This window comes from Anser anser, assembly GCF_964211835.1.
Source record: "Anser anser genome assembly, chromosome: Z".
Classification (NCBI taxonomy): Eukaryota; Metazoa; Chordata; class Aves; order Anseriformes; family Anatidae; genus Anser; species Anser anser.
Window position 1 is genome coordinate 50,073,310 of NC_139723.1, and position 27,190 is coordinate 50,100,499.

At 39.2% G+C, this 27,190-nt stretch overlaps 1 protein-coding gene across 1 annotated transcript in view; it reads left to right on the forward strand.

Moving 5' to 3' along the window:
• Positions 1-21: 21 nt before the first annotated feature.
• The window catches only part of PCSK5 (proprotein convertase subtilisin/kexin type 5), a gene marked incomplete at its 5' end in the record, with an annotated part of 197,611 nt that continues 170,442 nt past the window's right edge, over positions 22-27,190 (forward strand). The window contains 2 exons of the mRNA XM_083817086.1: positions 22-219; positions 26,226-26,330. Of these exons, the coding sequence (XP_083673212.1) occupies positions 22-219; positions 26,226-26,330 (303 nt within the window). The remainder of the gene's footprint in view (positions 220-26,225; positions 26,331-27,190) is intronic.

Sequence of the window (27,190 nt, forward strand, 5' to 3'; positions counted from 1 at the left end):
TTGCGTGCGGAGGAGGAGAAGATGGGCTGGAAGCGCCGCTGCTGCTGGGGAGGCGGAGGCGGCGGGGACCTTCTCTGCCGGCTCACCCTGGTGCTGGGGTTCCTGCTGCCCGCCTGCAGGACGCGCCTGTACACCAACCACTGGGCTGTGCGGATAGCTGGGGGGCTGCCGGAGGCCAACAGGATAGCTAGCAAATACGGATACGTCAATATAGGACAGGTAACCCTCCTTGCAACTACTTCCGAGCCGGGCGCCGGGCAGGGGCTCGCGGGGTCCGCTGCCGCCCCGCCGCCGGGCCAGGGGACGGGAACGGGGACCGGGAGCGGCGGAGGTGATGCCCGGGGGCAGGTAGGCAGCGGCCGGGCCGGGGGCCGCCAGCGCGGCCGCAGCGCCCCCTCCGCGGCCAGGTGTGGAGCGGGGAGCGGGGCTGCGCCCCGCGGAGCCGGCCGGGGGCGGGCGGGCGGCCGGGGCCGGGGGGCCCTGCCGGGGCTCGGCCGGCCTCCGAGGCGGCGGGGGCTGAACTTAGCACTCCTTGCCGCTCCCCCCCCCCCCCGGCTTGGGTGGAAAAATAAAAATAAAAAAAAATTAAAAAATATATATGTAATAAAAAATCGGAATCAAAGAGGAGCGCGTCCCGCGGCCAGCGCGCGTGTCCCCGGCGGCCAGGACGTGGCAGCCGCGGCCGCCGCCGGGGGCGTCCCGACCCCGCGGGTGGTTGGAGGCGCGGCGCGGAGAGGTGACAGCGGTGGCCCCGCTGCCCCGGCCGTGCCGCCGCCATCGGGGCCCCCCGCCCGCTGCCCCGCCGCCGGCCCGGCAGCACCTGGGCTCTGCGGAGCCCGCGGGTGCCGGGCTGGGAAGAGACTGGGTCCCGGCACGTCTCCCCGTGAGAAAATTGCTGGGATCCGCTGGGAGGTGCAAGCGGGGAGCAGCCGCTCGTGGTGCGGTCCCAGCCCTGCTGCCGTAGCGAGGCACGGCTGCCGCTCAAAATGTCCCGGGATCGCCTTTTCGGACAGAGGTTGCGGCCGGCAGCCTCGGCTTTCCTGGCCATTAGCCACAGAACAGGATTCGCGTGTCGTAGGGCTGAGCGAGTCGAGCGCCTGGAAAATAATTCTGTTTCACGGCTGTGTGCGAACATCCCAGCACAGTCTTTCTAGACAGTAGTTTACGTGAATCGAAAGTTTAGGAGTGAGCATTTACAGGTAGAGAAGGGTTCATCTTGTATGTGAGATTCACAAAAATGCAGCCGAGTTTACACAGCAGGCCTTTTACTTCAGCCAGATCAAAGTGACACCCGATTTTTGTTTGTGTTGTGAGTCCCCACATACTGTATCCTTGACTCAAAAGTTTGAAGCGTGCATCTCAGCTGTTCCCAGTCATAGCAAGCCTGAATGAAACAGTTGTGCAGCGTGTTAAGATAAATAATTTACATAAGAAAAGATCGAAAATGACACCGAGGCAGCACAAAACATGATGTATGAAGATGCGGGTACTTAGGCAGGTTGAGTATCGGCTTCCCTTGTGGTGCTCTTTGGCAGGTAGGAAGTGTAGCTTCCTCTTAGAGGCATAGAAATCAGAAAGGGAGTTTTGGTGTCAAAATTCAACCTAGACCTTTAAATTGCCTTGTTTGTGAAATGAAGGAATCCAGGGGTGAAGTCCACATATTCCTTCTTGGGCCTTTTTAGTGGTGTAATAAGCAACAGTTAGCCAGTTGGAGGATTCCCTTCTTCCCTCTTTTGTCTTTTGCCAGGTCAACTGCCTAACTTAAGGCCTGCTTTTTTTTGTAACTTGCACATCCAAACCTCCTGTTGAATTAAGGAAAGAATGTAGTAAGCCACTGTTGCCTTCTTATGTGCCAGCAAAGTGCCATGTACACACCTATGACATATTAATAATAGATACATTACTGATCAGGTGTACGGATAGGAAGGAGAGAAAATAGAGACTATAAATAATGAACAACTGGAAAACACGTTACGGGATATGCAGATTAAAACAGCATATGTGAAGGGAGTCAATAGTTATTTTATGCAGATAGGGAGAAAGCAAGTAGAAGAGAAATATAAGAATGTTAAATGATGTGTGTATGAGAAAGGAAACTTCACTTAAATATTAAACTACTGATGGGTGGCTCCTTGTCTTCTGTCTGTAACCAGCCTTTAAGCACAAGAAGCAGGCTGTGGACATACGGGAAGAAATTCCACAGAGCTTGTTGTATTATTTTGGATTGATGTCATTGTGTCCCACCAACACAGAGCTGGGGGCTCTGCCATTGCACTGTTATGTTTCCTGAGGAATCTTTTATGCATTTGCACAAAGTCTTACAAAAATTTCCTTTCATAAATATCTTTCGAGGATGGCCAGTTCTAAGTTTCTGGTAATACCATGCAAAAACATCTCCAAGTGGTATTTCTGTGACAACATGGTTATTAGTGTGTGGCTGGTCAGTCTAATGTCTGCAGTGAATCTGTTCTTTTGTTCCCAGCTGGTCCTTATACAACTTTCATCAGACTGACCTGGTCACTACAATTGAGGACCTACAATTTGAGAATTGAGAGTTCATAAAGTAATCAGAATGACTCTGGTCTGGTCATACATAAACACGTAAATATATGCTTCAAAATGTATGTGAAATAATTATGTAACTGTATTTCTTAAAAAATACACACACATACACACACACACGCAAAAAAAAAAAAGTAGGTCCTGTTCTGTGGAGGTCATAGAAATTCACTATGTAGAGTAGAGTAAATCACTTGATAGACGCAGGTAAAAGGGAGTAAGGTAGTTTCCTTTTAAAGAAAGGAAGTCAGGACCAGCGAGTGGGATTTTATTGTAACAGGTTTTTTGCATGGGTTTGGAACAGTGGGGACTTAATTGACATAGAACAGAAGGTGCAAAAGAGTATGAGCAGGGGTAAAAATCTCCTGTTTATTATTGAGAGACAATTGCAAGTAATTTAAAAATCTGTATTTGGTGTGAGATGTTGAAAGGAGTTCTGTTAGCTGAATACACTACCAAAACACTGAAAGAGAAAAGCAGTAAACAAAATTCTTTGCTAGAGGCAGGACTTCCCGTGCTCAGTGTCTGTGTATTGTAGCAGCTAAGGCCAGGCAATTAAACTTTGGTTTTGCAGATAACATCCCTTCTAGGTAAGCTGGAATAATATGATTAAAGCTGAATGCATCAGTAAGAAGTTTAGTTTTGCTTGAAGAAGGTAATTGCAGGTCTCATAATAGCACACATCAATAAATAATCTGAAATAGGTGAAAAAAACAAGTGTAATGTACTAAGCATAATGCTTCTGGTTTAATTAAATGTGAAAGTTCACCTTTAAGTAGAAAGTGCAAAAAGCTAAACTCAAGGTGTAAATACAGATGGTCCAAAGAACTGACTTCGCACAAATGACCCAGAAGAATAACATAGTTAAAATGTTCTAGAGAAAAGGTAGCAAAGTTGTGTACAAAAATGAAAGTCAAGCGGGGACAATTACAAAGAAGCAAACCAGGAGGATTCTGACAGCAGCTAATTGCAAGATCAGAGCTGAAGGGAGTAGTGGAAAACAGAAGAGGGTTTTTGAAGGTGTTATTCTTGCCAGCCTGTTAATTTTGGATGATTGGAGATTTAAGATGATATGGGAGTGAGAGAGAGCAATTAGGTCAGGTTAAAAGGAGGAAACATTCGGGTTGTGTTTGTAGAGAAGTGGCACTGAAAGGTGTGTTACATTGGTCAGTGCAAACAAGGTGGTAGACCCAGAAGTCACAAGCACCAGATGACAACCCTTCTCCCACTTTTTGTTACGTGGTACACTCTGTTGGTAATAGACAGAATTGGTCTCTCCTTTTGTTGGTGCTTGTGTGATCTGGAGAATATCCATCGAGTCTTGAAATATCTGTTAAGTTCATTTTCATTGCCATGGTGATGACAGAAAAGCTACAAGGCTTATCTGAATGATTGTACCAGTCAGTCATAAACTGATGGATGAGATGTATTTTTAAAAAAGGTCTAGAGATCACCTGCTGGTGAGCAATTGAGAACTCCTGCAGCTCACAGCTTCTGGTAAACTCCTTTTGCTGTCAAACTTATCTTGTGGTCTTCATCTCTTGTAAGAGAAATTTGAAGCTTCACCATCTCTGCTTATTGGAACGGGGAGTTTTCCATTAACTTATAGAAGACTGTGCTTTTCCAGGCTGCATGTTCTGGTTCTTGTTTCCTGCAAATTGGTCCAGTGAACTGCTCGTTTATCCTGCGTTTTCCTGACCGTTAACAATGTGAAATTGGCAGTAGACATGGAAGCCGGTTCTTCAAAGATGCTTGAATTCCTACAGTGAGCCTAGTGAGACTGTCATTAACTTTGTTCATCTATGGCTTGGAAAAAAATAGAGCAGCAATGTCGACCTGTCATTGTATCAGCTGTTACACAGTGTCTTTTGCAAGATTCTCTTCCCCCTGTGGCTGAGTGGAGGTTAAGTATCATGAAAACAGAGGTAGTAGAGCTCTTTGTTGACTGAGACAAAGGAGCAGGTTAGCCTTCTGGAAGCTGGTGATTATTATGATTGTGCCACCAGTGTGGAGCTTCTCATTTGGACAGCGGGTCCTGCTTGAGCAGACACTCCAATCAATAGACTTTTGTCCCAAGACTTTAGACTTGAGTACTTGCTTACTGTTAATGTAAGTTCTGTGACAACCACAGCTGTGTTAAGGCTAGTGAAGCAAATGTGATGAAGCATCAGTATAAACTACAAAAGAATCAGTCCAAGGCCATCTGTGTCTGACTGGACTTTAGATTAGCACAAACGGTAACATCGTGACTTAAATGTGTGTATATATATATATATTTTTTTTTCTTTTACCATTTATTACAGACATTTCTGGCCTGCCCTTGAAGTACAATTAGTAGTTTCTCTAACAAGCGAATTCTTGTCTCATGTGAAAAAATGTCTCCGCTTCTTTTGCATGAGTCTTTCAAGCAAGCAGTCTGGACTGGCAGTCCCTCTGGGACTGTGATAAGGTAGTATAATGCAAAGCAGCCAAGGAGTTGTTCTAAGTTACATGCTGGATGGAGCAATTTGGGATACACCCTGTCCCCTAGCAGCTCCTTGCTGACATATTTTACCCTTCTGTCTTGCAGTGGCTGTACTAAGCAGACATATGTCTTGGAGCAAAATGTTGGTCACTGACATTTTAGAAAGTTTCTTCCACTGTTGGCAGCTGCTGAGGGTTAAATATATTGAAGCACATAGTATGTATAGCATTTTCTACAATTGGCATAAATATTATGACTGTGCTAATATCATGGAGATTTGTTACTATGCAGTGAAAGAAGATATCTGTGTCTTTTGATACAGATATAAAAATTAAGGTATACTTATATGTCATGTTGGTTCCCATGTTTTTCCTCATTCCTTGTAAACACAGCTTCTCACTGGATATAAATCTGTGTTTAGATGCTAAAATATTCTTGATGGCCTGGGTAAAGGTACATTGGCTTACAGAGGGATGACTTTTAAAGCATCTGAGAAGCTGGGAATGTTACTCCTGGCTCCAGTGCTGAAGGCTTTTGTGCTCTTGAGCTGTTGGCATAAGCTTTTTCCCCTGACTTGTTCATTTATATAGATGAAAGAAGAGAAGCTTCAAGAGACTAAGCACATAAGTTTCTTGTCATATGAAAGATGTGGGCTTCAACATAAGGAAGATTTTCTGGGCTTGTGCTTTTCTAGAAATTGGTGATTCTTCATTTTCAGAAGCCAGGAGTTTCTCATTCAGGAAGGGGTCATTCCTTGAAGGTGCAGGAAAGTATGAGAAGCCACCAGCTGATACCCCGAAAGAAACAGAAGAATGAGAGAGATCAAGATACCTCATCTGTGCCTCCAACAAGGGAGTGAAATGCTGCATTAATTAGTATAGGAATAAATTTTAGATCCTTCTATTCATATTCCTTACTTAGATCTAGGCAGGGGCTGTGGATGGGTCAACACTTTTCCAAATCACATCTTTCCTCCCTAGTAATTTTTCTTTTTTGATCTCTTTCAGCGTCTAGTGTCCTACTCCCTACCCTTGGCAAGTGACAGAATACCATTTTCCTCCAGTTTTCTGCCTGTGAGAAATACATACTGTTTACAGAAAGGCACCTAAGCATGCTAAGTTGAGGGGTAGCCCAAGAGCCACTGCGAGATGTACAGGTTTTCGTTATTAGATAATGCAAATACTGATGTGATTTGTCAAAAGGTGTTAGTGGGAGTTTACAGACTTAATGCCAGCAAATCATACAAAGAGTTACTGAATATTAGTCCATCTCAAACCTGATTTACCAGCGATGGCACAGAGGAGATGTTGTGCAATAAAATCAATTGATTAGCAAGAATAGGAGGAATGTCTGTTTTCCATTTTCCAAATCTGTTCCCAATGGGAAGCAAAAGGAAATTTTGCAAACTAAGTAGCTGAAATTGATAGACTAGAAAAAGCATCGAGCTGAGAAAAAACAGAGCTTATGCTAAGGTGAAGAGCCTAAAGTAAGGTTGCTGTCTACAGCAGAGGTTGGAATTTTCTACCATAATTTCCATCTTCTCACATGGGTGACTCAAAAAAGCAGGATGGTCTATCTCTACATGTAAAGAATTTCAGCTACCCAGGAATAGTAAAATAGACAGTTAATGGTATAGACAAGCCCATTAAAAGCCAGTGTAGTCATGACATTGATACAGAGTCTACTCTTACCTAAGTTAGTAGCTGGAATAAGTTTAATGACCTCCTGAGAACTAAAGATGCAAGTACTGGGACTACTGTATTGGAAGAATCAAAGCGAGGTGTAGTCCAGACTATATGCATGTGCAGGTATAGTAGGTTTACAGAGAAAGGTAGGTTTATAAGGAAAATTAAATTCTCTCCTACTTGTGGTAGCAGAAAGTACATTTGGGGGCTGCGGGAGAATAACTAGATGGACAGATCTTTGGAAAATGTCAACACCGAAACAACATTCTTGCAGATGCGTACATGACACAAAAACAGAAAAACAGCATGTATTGGAGAATACAAAGGGTATGCCATGTCTAACTACTTCATACTTAGCAGTAATTCTCTTGTCAGTGCAGTTAAAATGAGAGGGAGGAGGGAAAGAGAACAGAGCATACTACTACTAAATGTGAGCTTTCATTAGGAGGTGGATGAAGAATAGGATGTGCTAAATGGGTTCTGGTTATAAAGGCAATCTAATAGCCTTCATATGCTGTTGTAAAATGAGGGAAGATGAGAATCTGGTTTTACAGCATAGTAGTCAAGCTACAAATTATGTGATGATTTTTGATTTAAAGCCCTTAGGCAAACACACACTAAATTATACTTTTAAGAATAGCAATTAGTTGCAAGCCCAATTTTCAGATGGCAGTGTTTGTGGGAACTACTCCTCTCAAGCAAGATGAAGTGGACCAGGCTAGATGAAAATGGAAGAGGAGGAAGAAATCTGTAAAACATAGTAATGAAAATCAGTAGTGTGTCATATGTCTGGTACATAATGGCTGACAGTTGTAGAAGTCATGGGATGGGGGGAGATCTCTAGAGATCACCTTATCCATTGCCATGGCCTTAAGAGGACCATCTATGCCTATCTGTTTCATAGCAGACATTTAACCACTTTTCAGACATCTTCCCTGAAGAAGCTCCACAGTGCCAGGCCACAGCCAATTGCTTCTCTGAACTCTAAGCTGCAAGAGTCTTCCTGCAGTTCAAAGGCTGGATTTCTTATTTCTCCATGAACGTAAAGAGTAACAAAATCAGAAAAGTTGTAGCATTTCATTCTTCCTGACACCTATTTTTGAATTTTTTCATACAAGCCCAGTTCTTTCCCTTGTTTCAGATAGGTCATGGATTCACTGTTCTTTCTAAGAGAACATCTTCTTGGGAAACAAGCTGTTACAGCTTTACAGCTGAGAATAGCATACGGATTTCTTCAGGTGTCTGGAGGACAGCACTGCTGTTTGTGTAGCCCATTATGGTGTTTGTCTTTCCTGTAGCCGTATGACATTGTTGACTTAGTTCAGCTTGTGGTCTGCTATAGCTCACGGACTGATTCTGCCAAATTCCTAGCCAGTTCTTCTCCAGCCTGAATTTGTCCAATTGTTAATTCTTGGTTAGGTGTAGCACTGCGTATATTCCCTTTCTGAATTTTGCCCTGTTTTTTCCAGGCCTCAGTTCACAATTTGTCAATTTTGAATTATCCTCCTGCCCCGCAATGTACTTTAAGCTCCTCGCTGCTTCTTCGTCTATGTTAATATCGTCTATAAGTGAAAATATTGACCAAAACCCATTTCTAGAGGAACTCTAGCAGGCAGTCATTTGCTGCTCCCCTGCAATGAATGAATGTATCAGCGTTACTTACAAACTTTTGACCTGCTATTCCATAGCTTAATGTTGGGCCCTACGTCAGGAATTTGACAGGGACTGTTAATCAAGTCGTACTTGGAGATAGATACAGTCTGTAACTTGCAAAGCATTGCCCCAAAATGAACGTGAAAATCACAGGGATATTTAATAGGACTATGTCATCAGTTCATCAGCCATTGCTATTATAAACCTTAACAGGGTTCATAAGTTGATTTTTTTCTTGCATTTCAAACAAGTTAAAACTAACCAGTTTTAAAAGTGGTTAAGTTACTTGTGGCAGGAACTTAGTCATGGCCAGCATACATCTATTTGTTCCTGTACTTAAGTGGCTTGTCTGTTTCTCAAGTACATTTGTGGGGGAACCCGTCTTCAGTTTTGCTGCTAGCTTCTAGTTTCCTGTTAGAAGATTGGCTTCGTACTTCCATGATCATCCTGTCTGCAGTGTTTCAAATGAAATCTGCTTGCCTTGACCAGAAAAGACGCCCAGCTTGTACACAGCCTCCCTACTGCTTTGTACAATGTCATAAATAATTCTCTAGACTTTGTCAGACAAGATGTTTCCAATATTTCATTTGCATGTTTTGCAGCTGTGTTCTCTGGTTTTGTATTTGGCCATTATATCTTTCTCTTCCTCTCCAAATGATGAATTGTAAAATCACAATATAGGGAGATGCATATGTCAACCATGGAGTTGAATAATTATATGGCCCTTAGTGAGGAGCTGTGGTGCTCTTTGTCACCTGCCAAACAGAAGAAATAACGTGATCAAACAGAAGCCTACTTGCCAGAGAGATATATCTTAAGAGAGTAAGTGATTATTTGGCAACATGTTGGACCCAATTTGATTGATATTTACACAATGAAAAACTCTTTGGAAAAAAAATGGTGGCAAGTCCAGAAGAGTATCAGAACTACACCATGAAATGTAGCCAGAATAGCTTGTTGTGTGGATTCTTGCTAACTACATGACAGTGCATGATGGAGATGAGATTGTAAAAGGCGCATTAGCCAGGCATAATCATGGATCATACAGTGCTAAACAAATCAGGAAAGAAAAAAATTGTCAGCACAGACTCTTCTATGTAGAAGGATTCTGCTCCCAGAGTGACAGGACACGTCTATAAGTGAGGAATATACATCAGCAAAGGGCCTTTTTTTCATTGAGTTAAAGCTTTTCTCCTTTTATTTTTTATTATTATTTTATTTATTTATTTATTTTTTCTTTTTTAGAGACACTTTTGTGCTAGCAAGGAATAGGCCTCATTTATGTTTGTTTTCAGGGCCAATCCAAAGTTACAGAGATGTTACAAGTTAAATTTAAAACCTTTGCTACATTTCCATACTCATTCAAACTGGAATAAAAACACTGGGTTTTGTGCAAGAGTGAGTGCTTAGTGGGTGGTGAACACGTTATGGAGTAGTGCTGTGTGGCTGACATTCAAGCCTGCAATTAGATAATGTTCTCCTTATTTTAAATATTTAGCTTAATCAATAGTAGCATGTAGCCTCCCTTCTGGATAAATGTAGGGTTTTTTATGGTGTTTTTTTTTTTTTTTTTTTTTTTTACTTTTACAGATTTCTTTCTTTATAAAGCATATTAACACAGTAACCTGATGTCTTAAAAACAAACAGCAACGAAAACACACACTGTGTTATAACTATAAGGCCAGTAGTATGGCATCTAGGGCATAGAGAGATATTTCCTATAATGTTTTTGTTCATGTCAACAGCCTTTATTCAAACAGACCTGTAAAGTTGCAAGGCCACTTTGAGTCAGTCGGGAGATCCATCTAGCCTGCCTGCCTATGGCAGTGATGTTACGTTACTGTTGGTGGGAGAGAAGGAACAAAACAAGCATCTGATCCTTCTCCCTCATAGCCACTTCAGCTATTTTCAGCTCAGGAGGCTGCCTGAAGTGGATATGATTTCTGTATACTTAGAAACTCTTGATTTTTATTTATTTATTTATTTATTTATGTCCAAATGCTTGTCCAGTGTCTCAATTAGAAGTAAAGTTTCAGCATCCACAGTATTATTTGGCATAGATTTTGTTTGTTACTTCATTGTATGAAGAACCACCTGTCTTCTGCTTGCTTTAGGCCTGACTCCTACTAGTTTCATTTGATGGCAATTGAAAGAGACAGTGAAAGTTGATCTCTGTTCACTCTTCCTATGCCACACATGAATTTTTGGATTTCAGAAATTTCCCCCTAAATTGTCTCTTCTTTAGAATGAAGACTGTTAGCTTACTTAGCTATTCCCCATGTGGAAGGTGTTCTGTATCTTGGTTTGTCTCTCTTCTCCAGTTTGGAAACTTTTCCAGCTCTTCCATTTCCTCTTTGAATAGAGGGGATCAGAACGGCACAGAGCACTCAGTGTGGCAAACTCTTGGATTGTTTTCACAGTGCCTTCTTGATGTTCTCTGCTTTGTTCTCAGTATTGTTATTGATCATTTTTAGTATGTGCTTTAGTATGTGCTGTTGGGATTTCTACCAAACTGAGGTGCCGTGACTAGCCTGCTGTAACCCTAAGGTCATTACTCCTCAGTGGTACTGGGCATCTCAGAACACTTCATCTTAATGTGAAGTTAGGTGTGCACCAGTTCATCTACATTTGTCTATGCTGGATTTAATTTGTTGTTTTGTTGTTGTCACTGGATTTTGCAGGGTCCTTCTGCAGCTCATGTACAGCCAGCTGCAGTCTTTACATCTGTGATTTTTGACAGTAGCTGACAGCTACTCACTCACTTTTCCATGTAGTTTTTCATGAAATAGCATAGGTCCCAGAAAATGTTCTTGCACAGATCCCAGAGAAACTCCAGCAGGAACCTCCTTCCATTGTGGAAAGCTAATTACTTTTAAATAAACAAATAGCAAGTTGCTCCTAAACTATGTTTTCCGTAGTCTAACCAATTGTTTGCTTCTGCAAGGAGCTTATGGCATGGGTTCTTAATTTCCTAAAAGCTGTTGGTAAGAGATGCTGTGAAAGCCTTTTGGAAGTCCAAATAGGGTATAGCTCACTGGCCACCTTTCTCTGTACACTCGGCCTCTTCAAAGAACACTAACAGTTTTTTATGGCAGAAGTTTCCTCTGACTATTTTCAGAGGTCCTTTTTTCTCCAACTATTAATTCTTTCGTCTCTTACGTTTTCTGCTCATTTACCTCATAGTGACTTGCAAGTCCAAAGTGGTTCAGATTGCCTTTTAAAATTGACATCAATTGGTCACTCACTTGTCCTAAAATATGAAAACTTTTTTTTTTTTTTCAAGTGAGAGATTTCATGCCAATACTCATATTGTTTTCGATTACTTTAAATTACTGAGCTTTTTTATTCAGCTGTGTCATCCTTATTCCTTCCAAACTCTGGCTTGTAGAATATTTGAACTTAAACTGTCATATCTCAAGTAGTCCATCTGATCTGAACCAAAATAAACAAAACTATTTAATGCTCAACTGTGAAAAATCTTTAATGTTCTGTGAACATGCTGGGCTCCGTCCAGTGAGCCAAGCGTGAACGAACAGCAATGGCAGGGTTTTAAGCTAAGAAAGTTCCTCTACCTCTCTTGGAAATGAGTAGCACAGCTTCCCTGCAGGAATGGACTACGGAATGAGCTCTGTTTTCTCTCAACCAACCAACCAACCCCCATCCTGTGCAGGAAGCAGTAGTTTTACCAGCTGGAAGCGGAGAGGAACCAGTGCAGATACCTGAACTGTGGTTTTCCAGCTCAGATTAGATTTTTATGCTCTTAAAGGAAAACACTCCTCTCACTGGACTTGGAAGAGAGTCTCTGAAATTTAGCTCAGCAAAGAAATTATTTGCAGTGTGTAAAGGCCTCAATTACCTTTTAGCATGAATATTAGAAATGTATTTGCATATGCTCTGACTGTACCAGAGTGTCTGATGGACCAGAGGTGTCCCATCACTGCCACACAACAGGAGCTTCAGCCCAAACTAGTGTTGCAGCATTAACTTCAATACTGTTTGCTTCTTGAAAGATTCTGCACTACTCCATTATAAACCAGATCAGTCCCCTCCTTTGGATATAAAGCACAGTGTTAGTATGATTTTGTTCACACCTGGTATTTAAAATACAAGGTCATTACCAGAGAAGACACATATCAGAATATCTGGGATTTCCTTGATGCTCTGTCACATGCCCATGCATTACTGTCATTACACCTTTCTGCCTCTGGTCAAGCAAACCTTTGCTTCAGCTCACAGAATTTTTAATATCCTTCGTGTTTGAGCAGACCCCTCCTGATAGTTCTTCGGCCAGTGCATGATGATCATGGAGAACTGAAAAGTCACGAAGACATCACCTGGGAAAAATGATAATTAGGAGTAAGCAGGGTTGCTGAGCCTTGATTTCTAAGAGTGAACCATCCTCTGGCTTAAGGGGTCTCTGGACTGTGTTGGAAAGGGCAACTACATGCATCTTATCAATAAATGGTTTTACCATTGCAACAGACTGCTCTTTTGGAAGCTTTCTTAGACATAAATACCATTCCCATCTTGCGAAATCTGAATAATTTCTCGGAACTAGGAATATTAATCTGACACATTTAACTGCACTGTGTACAATTCTAGTGGTGACTGCAATCTGTGTTGATTTCTTAATGTTTCTGACCTTGTAGGACTGGTACACCACAGAAAAAGATGTTTCAAAACGGAAATCAAAATCCATTTATAAAATGTAATGCATAGTTTTATGCAATTCATTGCTACCATTCTAGCTGACCAAGTTCTCCCTATTTCAGTATTTTGTTACCAATATAAGAGATGTACAGCAGGGACATTTCTCCTTTCACCAGGAAATTCACTCTGAGGTATGTCGCTGAGCCTTCACTCAGCCTTCAGGTCCTACAATTCTACTCTCAAAAAAAAAAAGGCCATCAAGGAATAGTCTTTAAATGTGTGAAATTTACTTTATATAAAAGCTTAGATATTTCTAAATATAAAATTTAGATATTTCATTATAAGCTACAATTTGCTCTCAGATCTCCCTGACTTTAATCTGTAGTCTGAAATCAGTTCAAAGCTGGTAAACAGGTTTAGGCATTGGGATGATAACTTTACCTAAAATATAGGCCATGTTCCTCATTGAGGTCTGGATTCAAAACAATTAAATTTCTTCATTAAGTGCTTATCGCAGCTCCCATTAAATACAGTGGAGAATCCCACTGATTCCAGTCAACACTGAATTGAACATTTATAGCTGTTCCAGCACAATGGAAGCTGGTATAGCAGGAGAGACCTGTATATTTCTCAATTAATACATCACATTTTTCTCTGTTGTAATTGGAGATAGCTATTCTTAGTGGAAACTTACCTGCCTATGCCTAGAATTAACAGTTCTATTAAAAAAAAAAAAAATCCTCGCTACACATTAGTTATGATGACGTTGATGTTTTCTTTCTTATGAGGTTTGAACAGTACATAATATAATAATTATTTTTTGACTTTTTTACTTGATTTTTCTTTTTAAGTGCCTGTAGATCTTGTCAGAAAGAGATATTTTTTTTTTTTTTCTGAATTACTAAGCCTCGGAAACAAAAAGATTCTCTCCAGAAACTGTTACTCATATGAATAAGTTGTTGCTCAATTTGTTTTATCAAAATCCATGAGATTATCTGTGGGTGTGGAGATTGTTATATACTTAACAATTACTGGCAAACCTGACTGTTACACAAAAGATTATACATTTTGTACAGTTGTAGCACTGACAAAGTAAGATAGATGAATGTATCAGCATCATGCCTTGTTCTGGACAAGTTGCGTGTTTATTTGTGTTCAGTTAAGCCTGCTGTACAGAGTGGTAGATCATCAGACTTTAATATAGTACAAAGTGATAAAGTGTGATGTAGGTTCACTGTAAAGAGCATTGGATTTAATGCCTACACACATCACACAGATGAACTTAACTCAGTCCTAGATATTCCCATGAGTCACTTCTTTATTACTCTTCCGTAAATTATATTGGTGATAGAGGAGGAAATTACTTAAATCAAGTCTCATGAGAAAGTCAGTTAAATGAAAACATTGTACTTACTAGGACCAATAAGACCTGAATTCAGATTTGCAAGACAAAGTACAGTGTGAAAAGGTTTATTGCTGGCAATATAAATGTTCACTGGAAACAGTATGACTACTGTAGGCCACTGCATTAGTCATTTTGAATGTTATAAACTCTCTTGTTATTAATGTGCTTAAGAGTTTTATACTGATGTTTAAACAACTGGGTAGAGATATAATGGCATATCTAACTTGGTGCCCAGTTCTTAAATCTTTTACTCATACAAGTATTCCCATTAGATTTGATTTCCCTTGATTTGTGCCTCTTAAATTCCATTAGCTTCAACAGAATTATTTCTGATTTATGGTTTTGTAAATGAGAAGGGACTTGATCCCATTGGGACTGGTCAGATGTTTACAAGTTTCAGGACAGGGATGATGCTTATTAAATATTTTATGATTAAGATTCAAAAGGAATATGAACATTCTTTACTGTGAAACTTCTCTTGCTGTAGTTTGTTAAAAAAGTAAAACGTATTTCTTAACTACCCTTTGTGCTGTTTGCATGACTGGAATAGCAGTATCAGAACTTTGTCAAATCACATTATTCTGCGGTATTATAATTGCATATCAAAGAGTAAAGATTAGGAAAAAACAATAATTCTTACAGTTTGGAGTAGCTAATAATGTATGGAATATAGCAGTTCTGTTTGCTACTTAAGTAAACATTCGCGATATAGAATGAGAATCTATCCTATTTCTTTCATTGTCATTTTATGTTTGTTCAGTAACATAACATGAAATAAGATTGGAAGTCAATAAAATAGCAACAAAGCTCATTTCAGGCAATGCAGTATATCATTTAGTTATTTTATATTACAGAGTAGTGAGTTGGTAAAGAGGAAAAAAGATTTCAGAATGCAGTGGCAATTTAGTGGACCCCTCGAGATTCTAAAGGTATTTGTTTCCTATCTGATGGCTTCATTATGGGGGCGGTTTACTGAAACAAACATTACCATATTGCCTAGCAGCTTTGCAGATACAAATAACATTTGTTACGGCTTGAACTTGCAATGGATGATGGTATATAACTGTGTTGAAGTCACTTAAATGTTGGAGAGGTCAAGTTTGTTCATTCAGCTGAACATAAATACACTGCTTGTTGCACTCATTTTTACTTACAGAAATTGAGGTGGTGACTCATTGGGCTTCACAGAAGGGCATGAACTATCAGTTTACATTGCACTGCTTTGTGTTTTGAAAAGAAACAATAGAAAAGATTAATGGGAAAGGGGGCAGTAATTGATTTCCTTTTCAGAATTTTCATGAAATGTTTAATGTTGCCCTGGAACTGAAACCTCATGATCACAGGTTGCTGAGCAACCTTGTTTTACTTTATTTGATAGGGACATGAATTTTCCAATTGCTGTGATGCCTCCTTAGGCAAAGCACACTGGGGCACTGGGGCTATAATTTAGTAAGGTCCATAGGTGTGTAGTTGTGCTTGGACTGTAAAATTTCATGACAGATGTGAAAATGGCTTTGTTCTTTATCTCCCAACAACTCTTTTAGACTCGTGGAAGAACAAACGTGTGCTTCATACAAAGACCTGCTTTGAGGGGTCTCACCAAAAAAAAAAAAATGGGGAGGGGGCTCTGTGTTCATTAGTTTTTAGCTGCTTATTTGAACATCGTTCTTACAGCCACAACCTGTTGGTCAGTCCTAGCGAGGAGGTGGATGAAACTCTTCCTTACTGACATTAAAAGATTTCAAGTACTATGGTCAAATTTCTTGTGATTTGGCATTTGAATAATCAACATGGTGTCCAGATACCTTCTACTTACCGCATTATATTCATTCTTAGCTTCACTGAGGACTTATTCATGTCCTCATCTCTTGGGAAGTGATATCACGTAGCAAAGATGATGTTCAGAAGGTACCAATATGCAACACAGTTCAGATTCATGGAGGGCTGCCAGCTCTTGCCCTCCTTTAAACATTGATGCAAGTTCTTGTTCTCGGAGCTGCAGCTGAGAAAGGTAGGGGGCCAGCCTCAGAATCTGTTTCTTTCATCATTTTTGGAAGTGATATGAATCTACCATAGATGGGTCTTGTATGACCTGTGGTGTATAATGTACCATTCTTTTCACGTCTCATCCATGTAAGACTCAAACGTCATATTCATCTGCTATGTATTCAGGCAGCTTTCTGTTGGTTTTATTTATCTGACTGATGTCTTCGGGATTTTTTTGTGTGTGATTTGGCTTCGTGGTTTTTTTTTTTTTTTTTCCTTTTAGTAGTAGCGTTGTTTGTAATTAAATATGATCAAATGTGTAAACAGTCTTATTTTGAAATAAAAGCAGCTAACCTACCTCCCCTTTCACAGGAGAGATTCCCAAATTTACAGGATGTAAATGAATATATAATCCAAAAATGCTACCACAATCCTCTTTGGAAGGTTTGTTCATCCTTTTTAGTAGGGTAGATTAAATCAATTATTCTTAGTGTGATTAAGTGTGTATTAACATAAAGCTATCATGCAGTTCTAATTTATATCTTTTTAATACGTGAACTTATTTTATGGTTCATAATACTTCTGAGACCTGTGACCTCTCTATAAATCAATGCTTTCCCATTCTTGCAAATATAGTTGTACTAAAACTTAGTTGTGTTACATTCTAAAACTAAAAAATAAAAATTTAATTTTTTGATGAAACAAATCATTTTATGCTGCTATTTGGTTTTTAGTGTTTCTTTTTCTCTTTCTGTTTTTTTTTTTCCTCCAATGAATTCCAAATACTAAATAAGGTTACCAAGAAATCATTAAGTACTGCAGTCACCAAAAGCAGAATTTCATTTGACAATATTTGTTTTAAAACACAGATGTGGAAAGTAACCTGTATGCTGAAAGTATGGTCTAGGAAGCTTTGTGCAATGTACCTCAATTTCATAGAAGTTATGAATCAATTATTGGTTGTAGAGGAAAATTATTTTGCTTTATATTGTGAAGTGTATGTTAAAATATATTTAGAGTAGGACATTTCTCTATTTACAGAAATAGAATATTGAAATTCTAAAATATTGTGGAGAATCTAACTAGGAACATAGAATTTACATTTAAATTTAAATTCTAATTTGAATTAAATTTTAATTGTTGTTTAGAATTGATACTTTAGACTTTATATTTAGACTGTATTCTGGAACCCAACCAAAAGCCTTGACAAGAAAATCTATTAAAAAGAATATTTTTGTAGCAGTAGTCCACAGTGGAATATATGAATTTATGTAAAGAATTTCCACTGCAAATTTATATGTTTTATATTCTTTTTAATCTGAGAATTTTAAAGCTTCCTAACATATGCATAAAGATTCAAATTCACATTAAAATTTGCAAAGTAACTTAGAAAAAACTCAGCCTTGATACTGATTTAGAATGGTATCAGTAATTAAAATTCACTTCAGGATTTTTATCCTATTAGCAAGGCACATGAAAAGTTCAAATACTATAGAGTTTATATATTTATTTATTTATTTTCCAGTAAAAGATTTAGTGTGCTGCATTAATTTTAAAGTAAAATGCAACAGGATGTAAGCAACAGCAGTACCATTCTTATCTGAGAGAACATTATGTAGAGCTACTTTATTTTAATGACTCTGTTATTCCTTTTTGACATCACTGTTTAAAAATCCAAATGGTACTTTTCTAGTTCAAGGTAAGTGCCCAGGCAAATAGCTGAAACACAAAGGAAAAATACAAAAGAAGTCAGGAGTAGCATATATTATTTCAGTAAGGTTATGCATTTTTTCACTTGTCTGAAAAGGAGAGGAATTTTCAAGGGTAAAGTCTTGGCACATTCCTAGCATGTGAAGAGATATAACCTGATTTATTTATATGGGAAATGTGATGTTTCTGTTACAACAGCTATGTGGTTTAATTTATCTGCCTGCGTTGAGGTTTTCTTTGTTTTCCATATGCCAGTGGTCCAGGAGGGATTTTCCTTTTTTCTGGCTGACCTTTTCTGTCTTCCAGAGACCAAGGATTTAAGAAACTGAGAAAGAACTGTTGGTTACAGTATAGCATTTTTATTGAGCTGGTGGTGTTTAGTGTTTCATTGTATCTGAATTTCCATGGAGGAGACCTGATGCGTCAGGTCAAGCCCAGCTTGTTCATGGTGTCACTGCTCAGAAACAGCAGCGATCTGCAGATGCAGCAGGTCCCCTTGCAGTAAACTTGAGAGGAGAGGAACATGAGAGGAGCACAGATATGAACTGTCAAGTTAGGTTATGATTACCTCAAGCACATACAGAGCTGTTTGCACAACGTGGGCTGTTGAATTTAGATTAGCTAATTGGGCTTAAAATAGATCTGAGAACTGGGTTACTTGTGTGTTTGAGCATAGCTGGAGTTCATGCTTTCAGTGTAGCCTGGGTTGAGTCTGAGGTGATGTGTGTTCATACCAACATCACCTTGCTTCTGATGCTGCTTCGAACTCTTTCGGATAGACAAGTTTGGGAACATTGAAAGTGCACTTTTCCCCCCCACCCAGTAGATATTCCTGTAATGTATATATTTCTTGTAATACAGAGACTCATCATCATTATTTCCATCCTTTAAACTTGTCATCAGAGTAGTATTACCTTGCTTGCTTCTTCAGCTCAAGACGAGACCATAGTGTTAAACAGTGCTGGTAGTTTCTGATTGTTTTTTACTGTTATTCAAGAATCTGTTTTAACTCATGCAGGGTTGTGTGTGATATCAGCCCAATAGGGAACTAGCAGACAGCTTAAATATTTGGATGGAGACCTCTTTTTACAAACTGGAATTTTAGGTTTTAGGCCGAGTAACGTCCTGAGGGCCTTTTCTGTCTTCTAAAATGTTTTATGTTCTGATCTGTGTTGGAGCCCCAAATTGTCCAGAATTGAAAGGGGGACAGTGTTTCACCTCACTGTGGTGTGCCATATGTGGATAAACCTTGCTATTATTTCTTATGAATGATATATAATTAAGTGAAATTTCCCTATTCTGTTGACAACAAAACAAACACAAATGAAACAAAACAAACAAACAAACAGCACTTTTGATTAGAGGTTAAATATGGGAGATAAAGAACCCCCATCTCAGTCTACAGGCCAGACAAAACAGCAGCTCTGCAGCCACTCTCATGGTGGTGGCTCCTCGAGCCTTAGCTTGGTGGAGTGCTGTCTCAACAGTGGGGCTTTAGGTAAGAGAGATGGATGTTAGGAAAATGTGGTCACTAGTGCAGTATTTTATAGGAAAACAAGTGGCAACAACAACAAAAAAGCACTATACAATTTCACTGCTTGGAGTGAAGTTGAGGTTCCAGGCTTTGGATGAACATGCCTTTTCAAGACATGAGTGCTTTAATTTGCATAGGGTCATGAAGACTAACAGCATTTGCAGGGCTTTCTTGCCTCTAAATGCTTAGATCAGAACCCTGGCTATGAAATATATCCGAAGTCTGTAAGGACAAAAGAAGGAAAAGAAACAGCAGTTTTCTGTAGTAGCATTGAACCTGTTTTTACCTGTGGATAAAGGTGGGCCAAGAAGGATCAGAATTTAGGGCTGTGAGCACAGCTCCTTCATGTTCATTATAGCATCATGTGCATCAAAGGAGCATAAGCTGTATTGCAAGCTGTGTCAATATTTGGTTCTGTCAAAATGCTTTGTAATACTCAGTTGGCTTCACTAGCATATGAAACAGGGACGAAAGCTATGATATCAACACATTGTTTCAACCTTCTTAGACTGAAATGTGTTCATTTTTGCTCCAAAACATCATTTCCTCTTTGTATAATGACATTTTAAACATTTTAAAATTTGCAGCAGAGTTGAGGTAATTTTTTTCAAAACGAGATGATGACAGTAATCCTGGGAGAAATGTACTCTGAGGCCAGACATCCAGGTAATTCTTCTCTTCAAAAACAAAATCAAATAAATACAAATCAGTGTATTAATTCACTAGATAAGAAACCGTTGGGAAGGTATTTCTTGTGCTCCTTTCCATTAGCTTGAAGAACTTCCTTGCTCATGCTCTGATGCATAGAAGTTTCAGAGAGCTTAATCATATCTGTCAGTTTGGAGATCATAAATACATCCTTAAGGTATATTTATCTGGCAACTTTAGCATTTATATTTCCTCATAGAGTTTGTGAGGACACTCATATGTGAACATATGTGAACTAGATGAATTCATTTAGTAATTATGTCCTAGATTATCTTAATACTGCCTTAAAATATGAAATTGCATATGGAACAAATATAATCCAAGGACAAAGTTTCTCTCTTGTTTCAACGTATCCGTTTTCTCAACTTTAAAAAGAAAACCAGGCCTAATAAATATGAAATTAATCTGTATGTGTGGATGCTTTTGTTTTCTGGGATTCTAGTATTATATTGTAGGATTGTAATTTCTGTGAATTATTTTATTCTTGAATAAATGTAGCATGGTACTTTTAAAATTTAGGTGTATATCCATTTAGTTTTCAGTGGTGAAGCTTACTTCCAAAAAGAGTGGGTCTCCGCGGCCACTGCCACCCATTCTCCTTGCTTTTCACCAGGCAATTCCTCAGGAATGTTTCTCCATCTCATTTTAAAGAGATCAGGTCTCCCAGGTCAAAAAGGAGATTACAAAGATTTCCCAAGGATAAAACAGCTAAATTGCCATCAGTCTCTAAGGTGGTTAGCTGTGCAGTCTGGTGTTTCTGTCTTTGCATTGCTTTTCCTCTGAGGGTGCCTCTAAGATCTGGTAGTTAAATTATAAAAAAAACAATTTAACAAGAACATCCATAATGATAAATTTTATTGTGCTATATTTCCATAGTTTAACTATTCTCCAAGTAGTCCAAGGATTTGGAAGGTCTAAGTAAATTCCCATTAAGGGAAAAGAGGGCAATAAAATTTTTAATAACACTGGTGTTACCTTACTGTGAGAGGCATTGGCAGTTAGTGAATATGAATTAAATTTCATTTAAAAGGTTTGAGATTCCTTTATTTCATTGACAGTTATGAACTAAAGCTGTAGATCTCACTATTTTTAATAATAATAATTTTAATACCACTACTACTACTAATTAATGTTTATTAATTGCTATTATGTGAAAACTGGCCACACCTCAAAGACATGGCATTACAATTACCACACTTACTTCTACAGGCTTCTTCTGTCTCCTGAGTATAAGGTCTCTGAGGCAGTACAGCCATCGGACATTAGAAAGCTTCAGACTTTCCCTCTTTGGTTAGAAGGTAGAGCATGCAGATCACTCCAGTCTCTTCTGTGGTGGCTAGTGCTGCTAAGCTGTACGACCTCCAGGAATCCAATTTGGCCATCTCCTAATTCTGCTGTTGTGGATGCCCTCAAAGGGTTCAGCTATGGTTTGCCCTTAAATAAATAAATAAAATCTCCAAACTTATACAAGACAAAGCATGGAGAACTGGGTGATGTTGAGATTTGTGTAGCACAAAATACATACATATACATATATATAAAATCCCTAAAATACGATAAGTTTCTGTTTAGGCAGTGCCATGTAGCAGTAAAATACAATTACCTGAATTACCTGCCTGAGCTGTGTCTTTTCAATAATGTGTGTTCTTGCGCATAGATACACATACTATTGTGTGCACACAGCAGTAGGTCCATGATTCCTGGTGGTGACAAGGTCCTTAAAAGGTCCATAACCTTTGTTACGACATTCAGTGTCCTACAGCCTGTTCAACTGAAAATAAACTCTAGTTAATACAGTCACAAGTGATACAACCATAAACACTAATATCCTTATTTTCCCTTTGGGCTAACATCAGCACAGAAACTGATTTTTGATGTAACTCAAGCTATATCTTAGAATCATAGAATGGTTTGGATTGGAAAGGACCTTAAAGAACATCTCGTTAAAAGCAGAGACACCTTTGGGAGAAACAATCTGTAGCCAGTAACACAGGCTCAGGTGAGGATCTGTGAAGTAGCATTTTTATTCGCTATTCAATGGTGGGCATCCTGCAAGCAGGAGTTCACACCAAAAGTGTATAACCTTATATTCCCTATTACCCAACACTTGATTCCTCCTGTTTCCTCATTGGCTGAATACTAGAGGTTCACAAACTACTCAACGCTTATTACTATGCCATATAAGTACAAATTTATTTGACCAACCTTTAATTTCTTCTTTTCCTGTTTTTTTTTTTTTTCTTTTGTTTTGTTTTCCTTCTTCACTTGTGACTAGAGGGCCTGTGATTTTTTGTTTTTACTGATTTTATGCTGCTTGTCTTGTTTTTCTTAGCTATTCTTCTTATTTTGGGACAGGGGAACCTTCCCCATATCTGCTTAACACACTCCCCACTGTTATGCCTGCACAGTCACTTTAGAATATGCAAAGTTAGTGAAATTTTCCACTGCAAAGACAGAACTTTATTTCTCACACCTTCCACTAGAGCAGGTTGCCCAGAGCCCCATCCAGCCTGACCTTGAATGCTTCCAGGAATGGGGCATCCACAACCTCTCTGGGCAACCTGTTCCAGTGCTTCACTACCCTCATAAAAAAGAATTTCTTCATTACATCTAATATAAATCTACCCCATTTTAGTTTAAAGTCATTACCCCTTGTCCTACTGCTACATGCCCTTGTAAAAAGTATAAGGTCACTCTCCAGTTTTCTTGTAGCCTCCCTTTGGTTATTGGAAGGCTGCTGTAAGGTCACCATGAAGCGTTCTCTTCTCCAGGCTGAACACCACCAACTCCCTCAGCCTGTCTTCATAGGAGAGGTGCTTCAGCCCTCTGATCATCCTCATAGCCCTCCTCTGGACTTGTACCAACAGGTCCATGTCCTTCTTATGTTGGGGGCCTCAGAACTGAAGGCAGCACTCCAGGTCTCACGAGAGCAGAGTAGAGGGGGAGAATCACATCCCTCGACCTGCTAGACATGCTTCTTTTGATGAAGCCCAGGATACAGTTGGCTTTGTAGGCTGCAAGTGCGCGTTGCCATCTCATGTTGAGCTTCTCATCCACCAACACCCCCAAGTTCTTCTCCTCAGGAATGCTCTCAATCCATTCTCTACCCAGCCTATATTTGTGCTTGGGATTGCCCTTACCCTTATGCCAGACCTTGCGTTTAGAACATAATGAGGTTCACACAGGCCTACCTCTCAAGCTTGTCTGGGTCCCTCTGGATGGCATCCTTTCTCTCCAGCATGTTGACTGCACCACTCAGCTTGGTGTCATCAGCAAACTTGCAGAGGGTACACTCAGTCCCACTTACTGTGTCACCAACAAAAGTGCTGATCACAATATCAACACCTGAGGAATTTCATTTGTCACTGACTTCCACTTGGACATTGAGTGGTCACTGCAACTCTTTGAGTGTGACCATCCAGCCAACTCCTTACCCACTGAGTGGTCCATCTATCAAATCCATGTTTCTCCAGTTTAGAGACAAGGATATCATGGGGGACAGCGTCAAATGCTTTGTACAAATCCAGATAAATGACATCAATTGCTTTTCCCTTATCCACCAATGCTGTAACCTCATCGTAGATGGCCACCAGATTTGTCAGGAATGATTTCCCCTATTGATACAGTTAGCTGTCACCAATCACCTCCTTATTTTCCATGTGTCTTTGCTTAGTTTCCAGGAGGATCTGCTCCATGATCTTGCCAAGCACAAAGGTGAAACTGACTGGCCTGTGATCCCTGAGTCTTATTTTTTTTTACCCTTTTAAAAATGAGGGTTGTATTTCCCTTCTTCCAGTCAGTGGCAACTTCACTGGAATGTCACTGGACAGCCTTGACTTCTCAAATATGATGGACGGTGGCTTAGCAACTTCATCCGCCTGTTCGCTTGGGGCCTGTGGATGCATCTCATCGAGTCCCATGGACTTGTGCACCTTTAGGTTCCTTAGATAGTCTTCTACAGTGGGTGATTTCTCATTCTCCCAGTCCCTGCCTTTGCCTTCTGTGACTTTGGGTGGTGTTGCTCCTATGCACCAGAAGAGTGTGGTAGTCTTTGGGCAAAGAACCAGCTCTGGCACTTGTTTTGGCAACACATTTCAGCCCACAGAGGACCATGTGTTGGGTGGTCTCAGCACCCCCAGGATCCTGCAGCTCTTTGAGATGTCCATCAAAAGACTGTTCCCTGTGTGTTTAAAGGGGGGTTATTCACAGACATGGACAGATATGAGATCAGGCTTCTCCATGGGGCAGAATCACACCACTTCTGCTTGAATCACCTTTCAAAGAGAAGGCAGCATGGAGATTACTGTCACAGTGCTAATATACCTTATTCAAACTAATTGACTATACCTTAGTCAAACTAATTCCTATTTAATTTATGATAAACCAACTTCGTATAACTGAATGTTTTGATATTGGGCTTAAACTAAACATAAGTCATTCTTCCTGAAAGGGAGACATTGATGGACATACTCAACAGACTGAGATGAATATCTTAGACACTGGTGCAGTTTTCCCAATTAGATTAATTCTTTCGAATTACAGATTTTTCTTTTCACAAAAAAAGTTTTCCCTCATTCCCCATGTCACTTGTATCTTTAAGTTGGAATATACAAGAGCTCCATGAGAACAAAAATTTCTATGAATATTTCTTAGTGTATGCTGATATTTTCTCAACATTTTTATTTTCTAATATTCTAAAGCATATTCTTGGAGTTCTTCAGTGGCTTGTTTCCCATTCTCTTTGACCCTTTAATGTTAGACACTCAAGTTTCCTACGTATATATTCATAGATAAAGATTCATAATACAGGATCTTTGAGATTACAGTTTTTCAGTGTTGCTCCACCCTCTTTGAGGATCTCATTTGTAAATTTATTTGTAAATTGTGATTGTGATTTATTTGTAAAACCATGCCTATTTTCTGATGTCACTTTGATTTTCATCTTAAAATAACAGTAAGCTCAGTTTTCCCTTTTTTTACTCATCATTAAGGAACATTTAGCTAAATTATTGAATGTCTTACAAGATTTACAGTGCAAAACAGGGTCAAATTTCATATGACTTGGGGAGATGTTGGCCCTCAATACAAGGAGGCTGAATGTTTGTTTATAGGTGTGTGAAACTGGAGTTCCATGTTATGAATTTTTTGAGGTTAGTGAGACTAGAAAGGAAAGTTTCTTTATAAAATTGGGAAGCATATCTGTGTTTAGTTTCACATTGCTACTGCGTCGTGATGGGATGAGCAAGTAGAGATTTTATTTTGCTGTTGTGAAATTTGCACTTTGCATGATTTGATTTTATATTTTGAACTAGTCATTACTCTGTGTGAGGTTAACATTTCCATTTTTTTTCTACTTCTTTCTTGCCCACCTTTGGCGGAAAGAGAAGCCTATTCTTGTTGTATAGTCTGATGCTGTGAACATACTTTTTATAAGTTAATTATATAAATAAACGAATCTAGTGCATTTTGCAGTACATTTCCTTAAGCAAACTAGATGGAATGCTTTTTAATAACCATATAGTCATTTGATGATTTTTATACTTGCCATTTGAAGACAGTTTGGATATAGATTGATACAGAATTACTTAAAGTACTGCATATAAATTAAACATTAAAAAGGTAGATACAGACAGACTAAGCAGCTCAATTATAATCTTTGGTTATGCAGTTACTGCCTCAAGGACACTCCATCTATTTCATATCATATGTCCTTCTTTTGAAAGATGATCACTGGGTTCAAGTAACATTTCAGCACAGCAGGAAATTGCATAATTTATAGACCTTTAAAAATGAAAAACAGAGAACTGCTTTCCATAAATTAAATTTCCCTCTCTTTTTTTTTTTCTTTTTTTTTCTTTTCTCCCCTTACAGATTGGAACACTGAAGGATTACTACCACTTCTACCACAGTAAAACAATTAAAAGGTCAGTTCTCTCAAGTAGAGGTACCCACAGCTTCATTTCAATGGAACCAAAGGTAAGAAAATCCATCAAAGTATCTGAGGCAAAAGCCTTTGCATTTTTTATATGAAATACCATACCATGAGGTGTTTACCTGAATGGCATATAGCATTACAAGAACTGACACACTGTCTGTTCACTAAGGTTCTGCTTCCCATTAAAATGAGGCGAAGACAATACCATGCTATTAAGTTATGTGCTATTCTTGGAACATAAGGTCCAATATTATTCATGGAGAAATAGAGGAATTTTGTTAATGTACTAATCACCATGCTGCACTTCTCTACAAAACCATGTGTAACATTAATGTCTGCAAATCTTCTGTAAATCAACCAGGTTTTGAAATGAAGATGAGCAATACAGGATGGTATCAATGTTTAGAGGAAAGTTTTTTTTGTTTGTTTGTTTGTTTGTTTTTTTTGTTCGATTGTTTGTTGGTTTTCCTGGTCTTTTTCTAGACTTAAGAGTTTGTGAGAGATTAAAATAAGAATATTATTTTCTGTAGTCTTTTTACCAGTTCCCCTTGATCTTAATTTTAAGATCTATTTGATCTATTCAAAAAATAGTAAAAGTAAAAGAAAAAGCAGTTTGACTACTGTACCCTTATCTGTTCCCACAAATGCAGAGACCCACCATTCAGACAGCAGGGACTGTGCTTGCAATAGGTCATTCTGCAAGAGTAAGGAAAAGTGTTTGCACTTGCATCAGCTTACTCTGTTTCCTACGCGCATGGAGGTGCAGTAATTTACATGCAAATATGCAAGTTCATATGCACATACCACCATGAACTTTTTTATTTTACCCAGTTTCCAAATACCACTTTTGCACTGTTGGCAGCTGGCCTTGATTACTATGCCGTGAACTGTGAGACTGTAT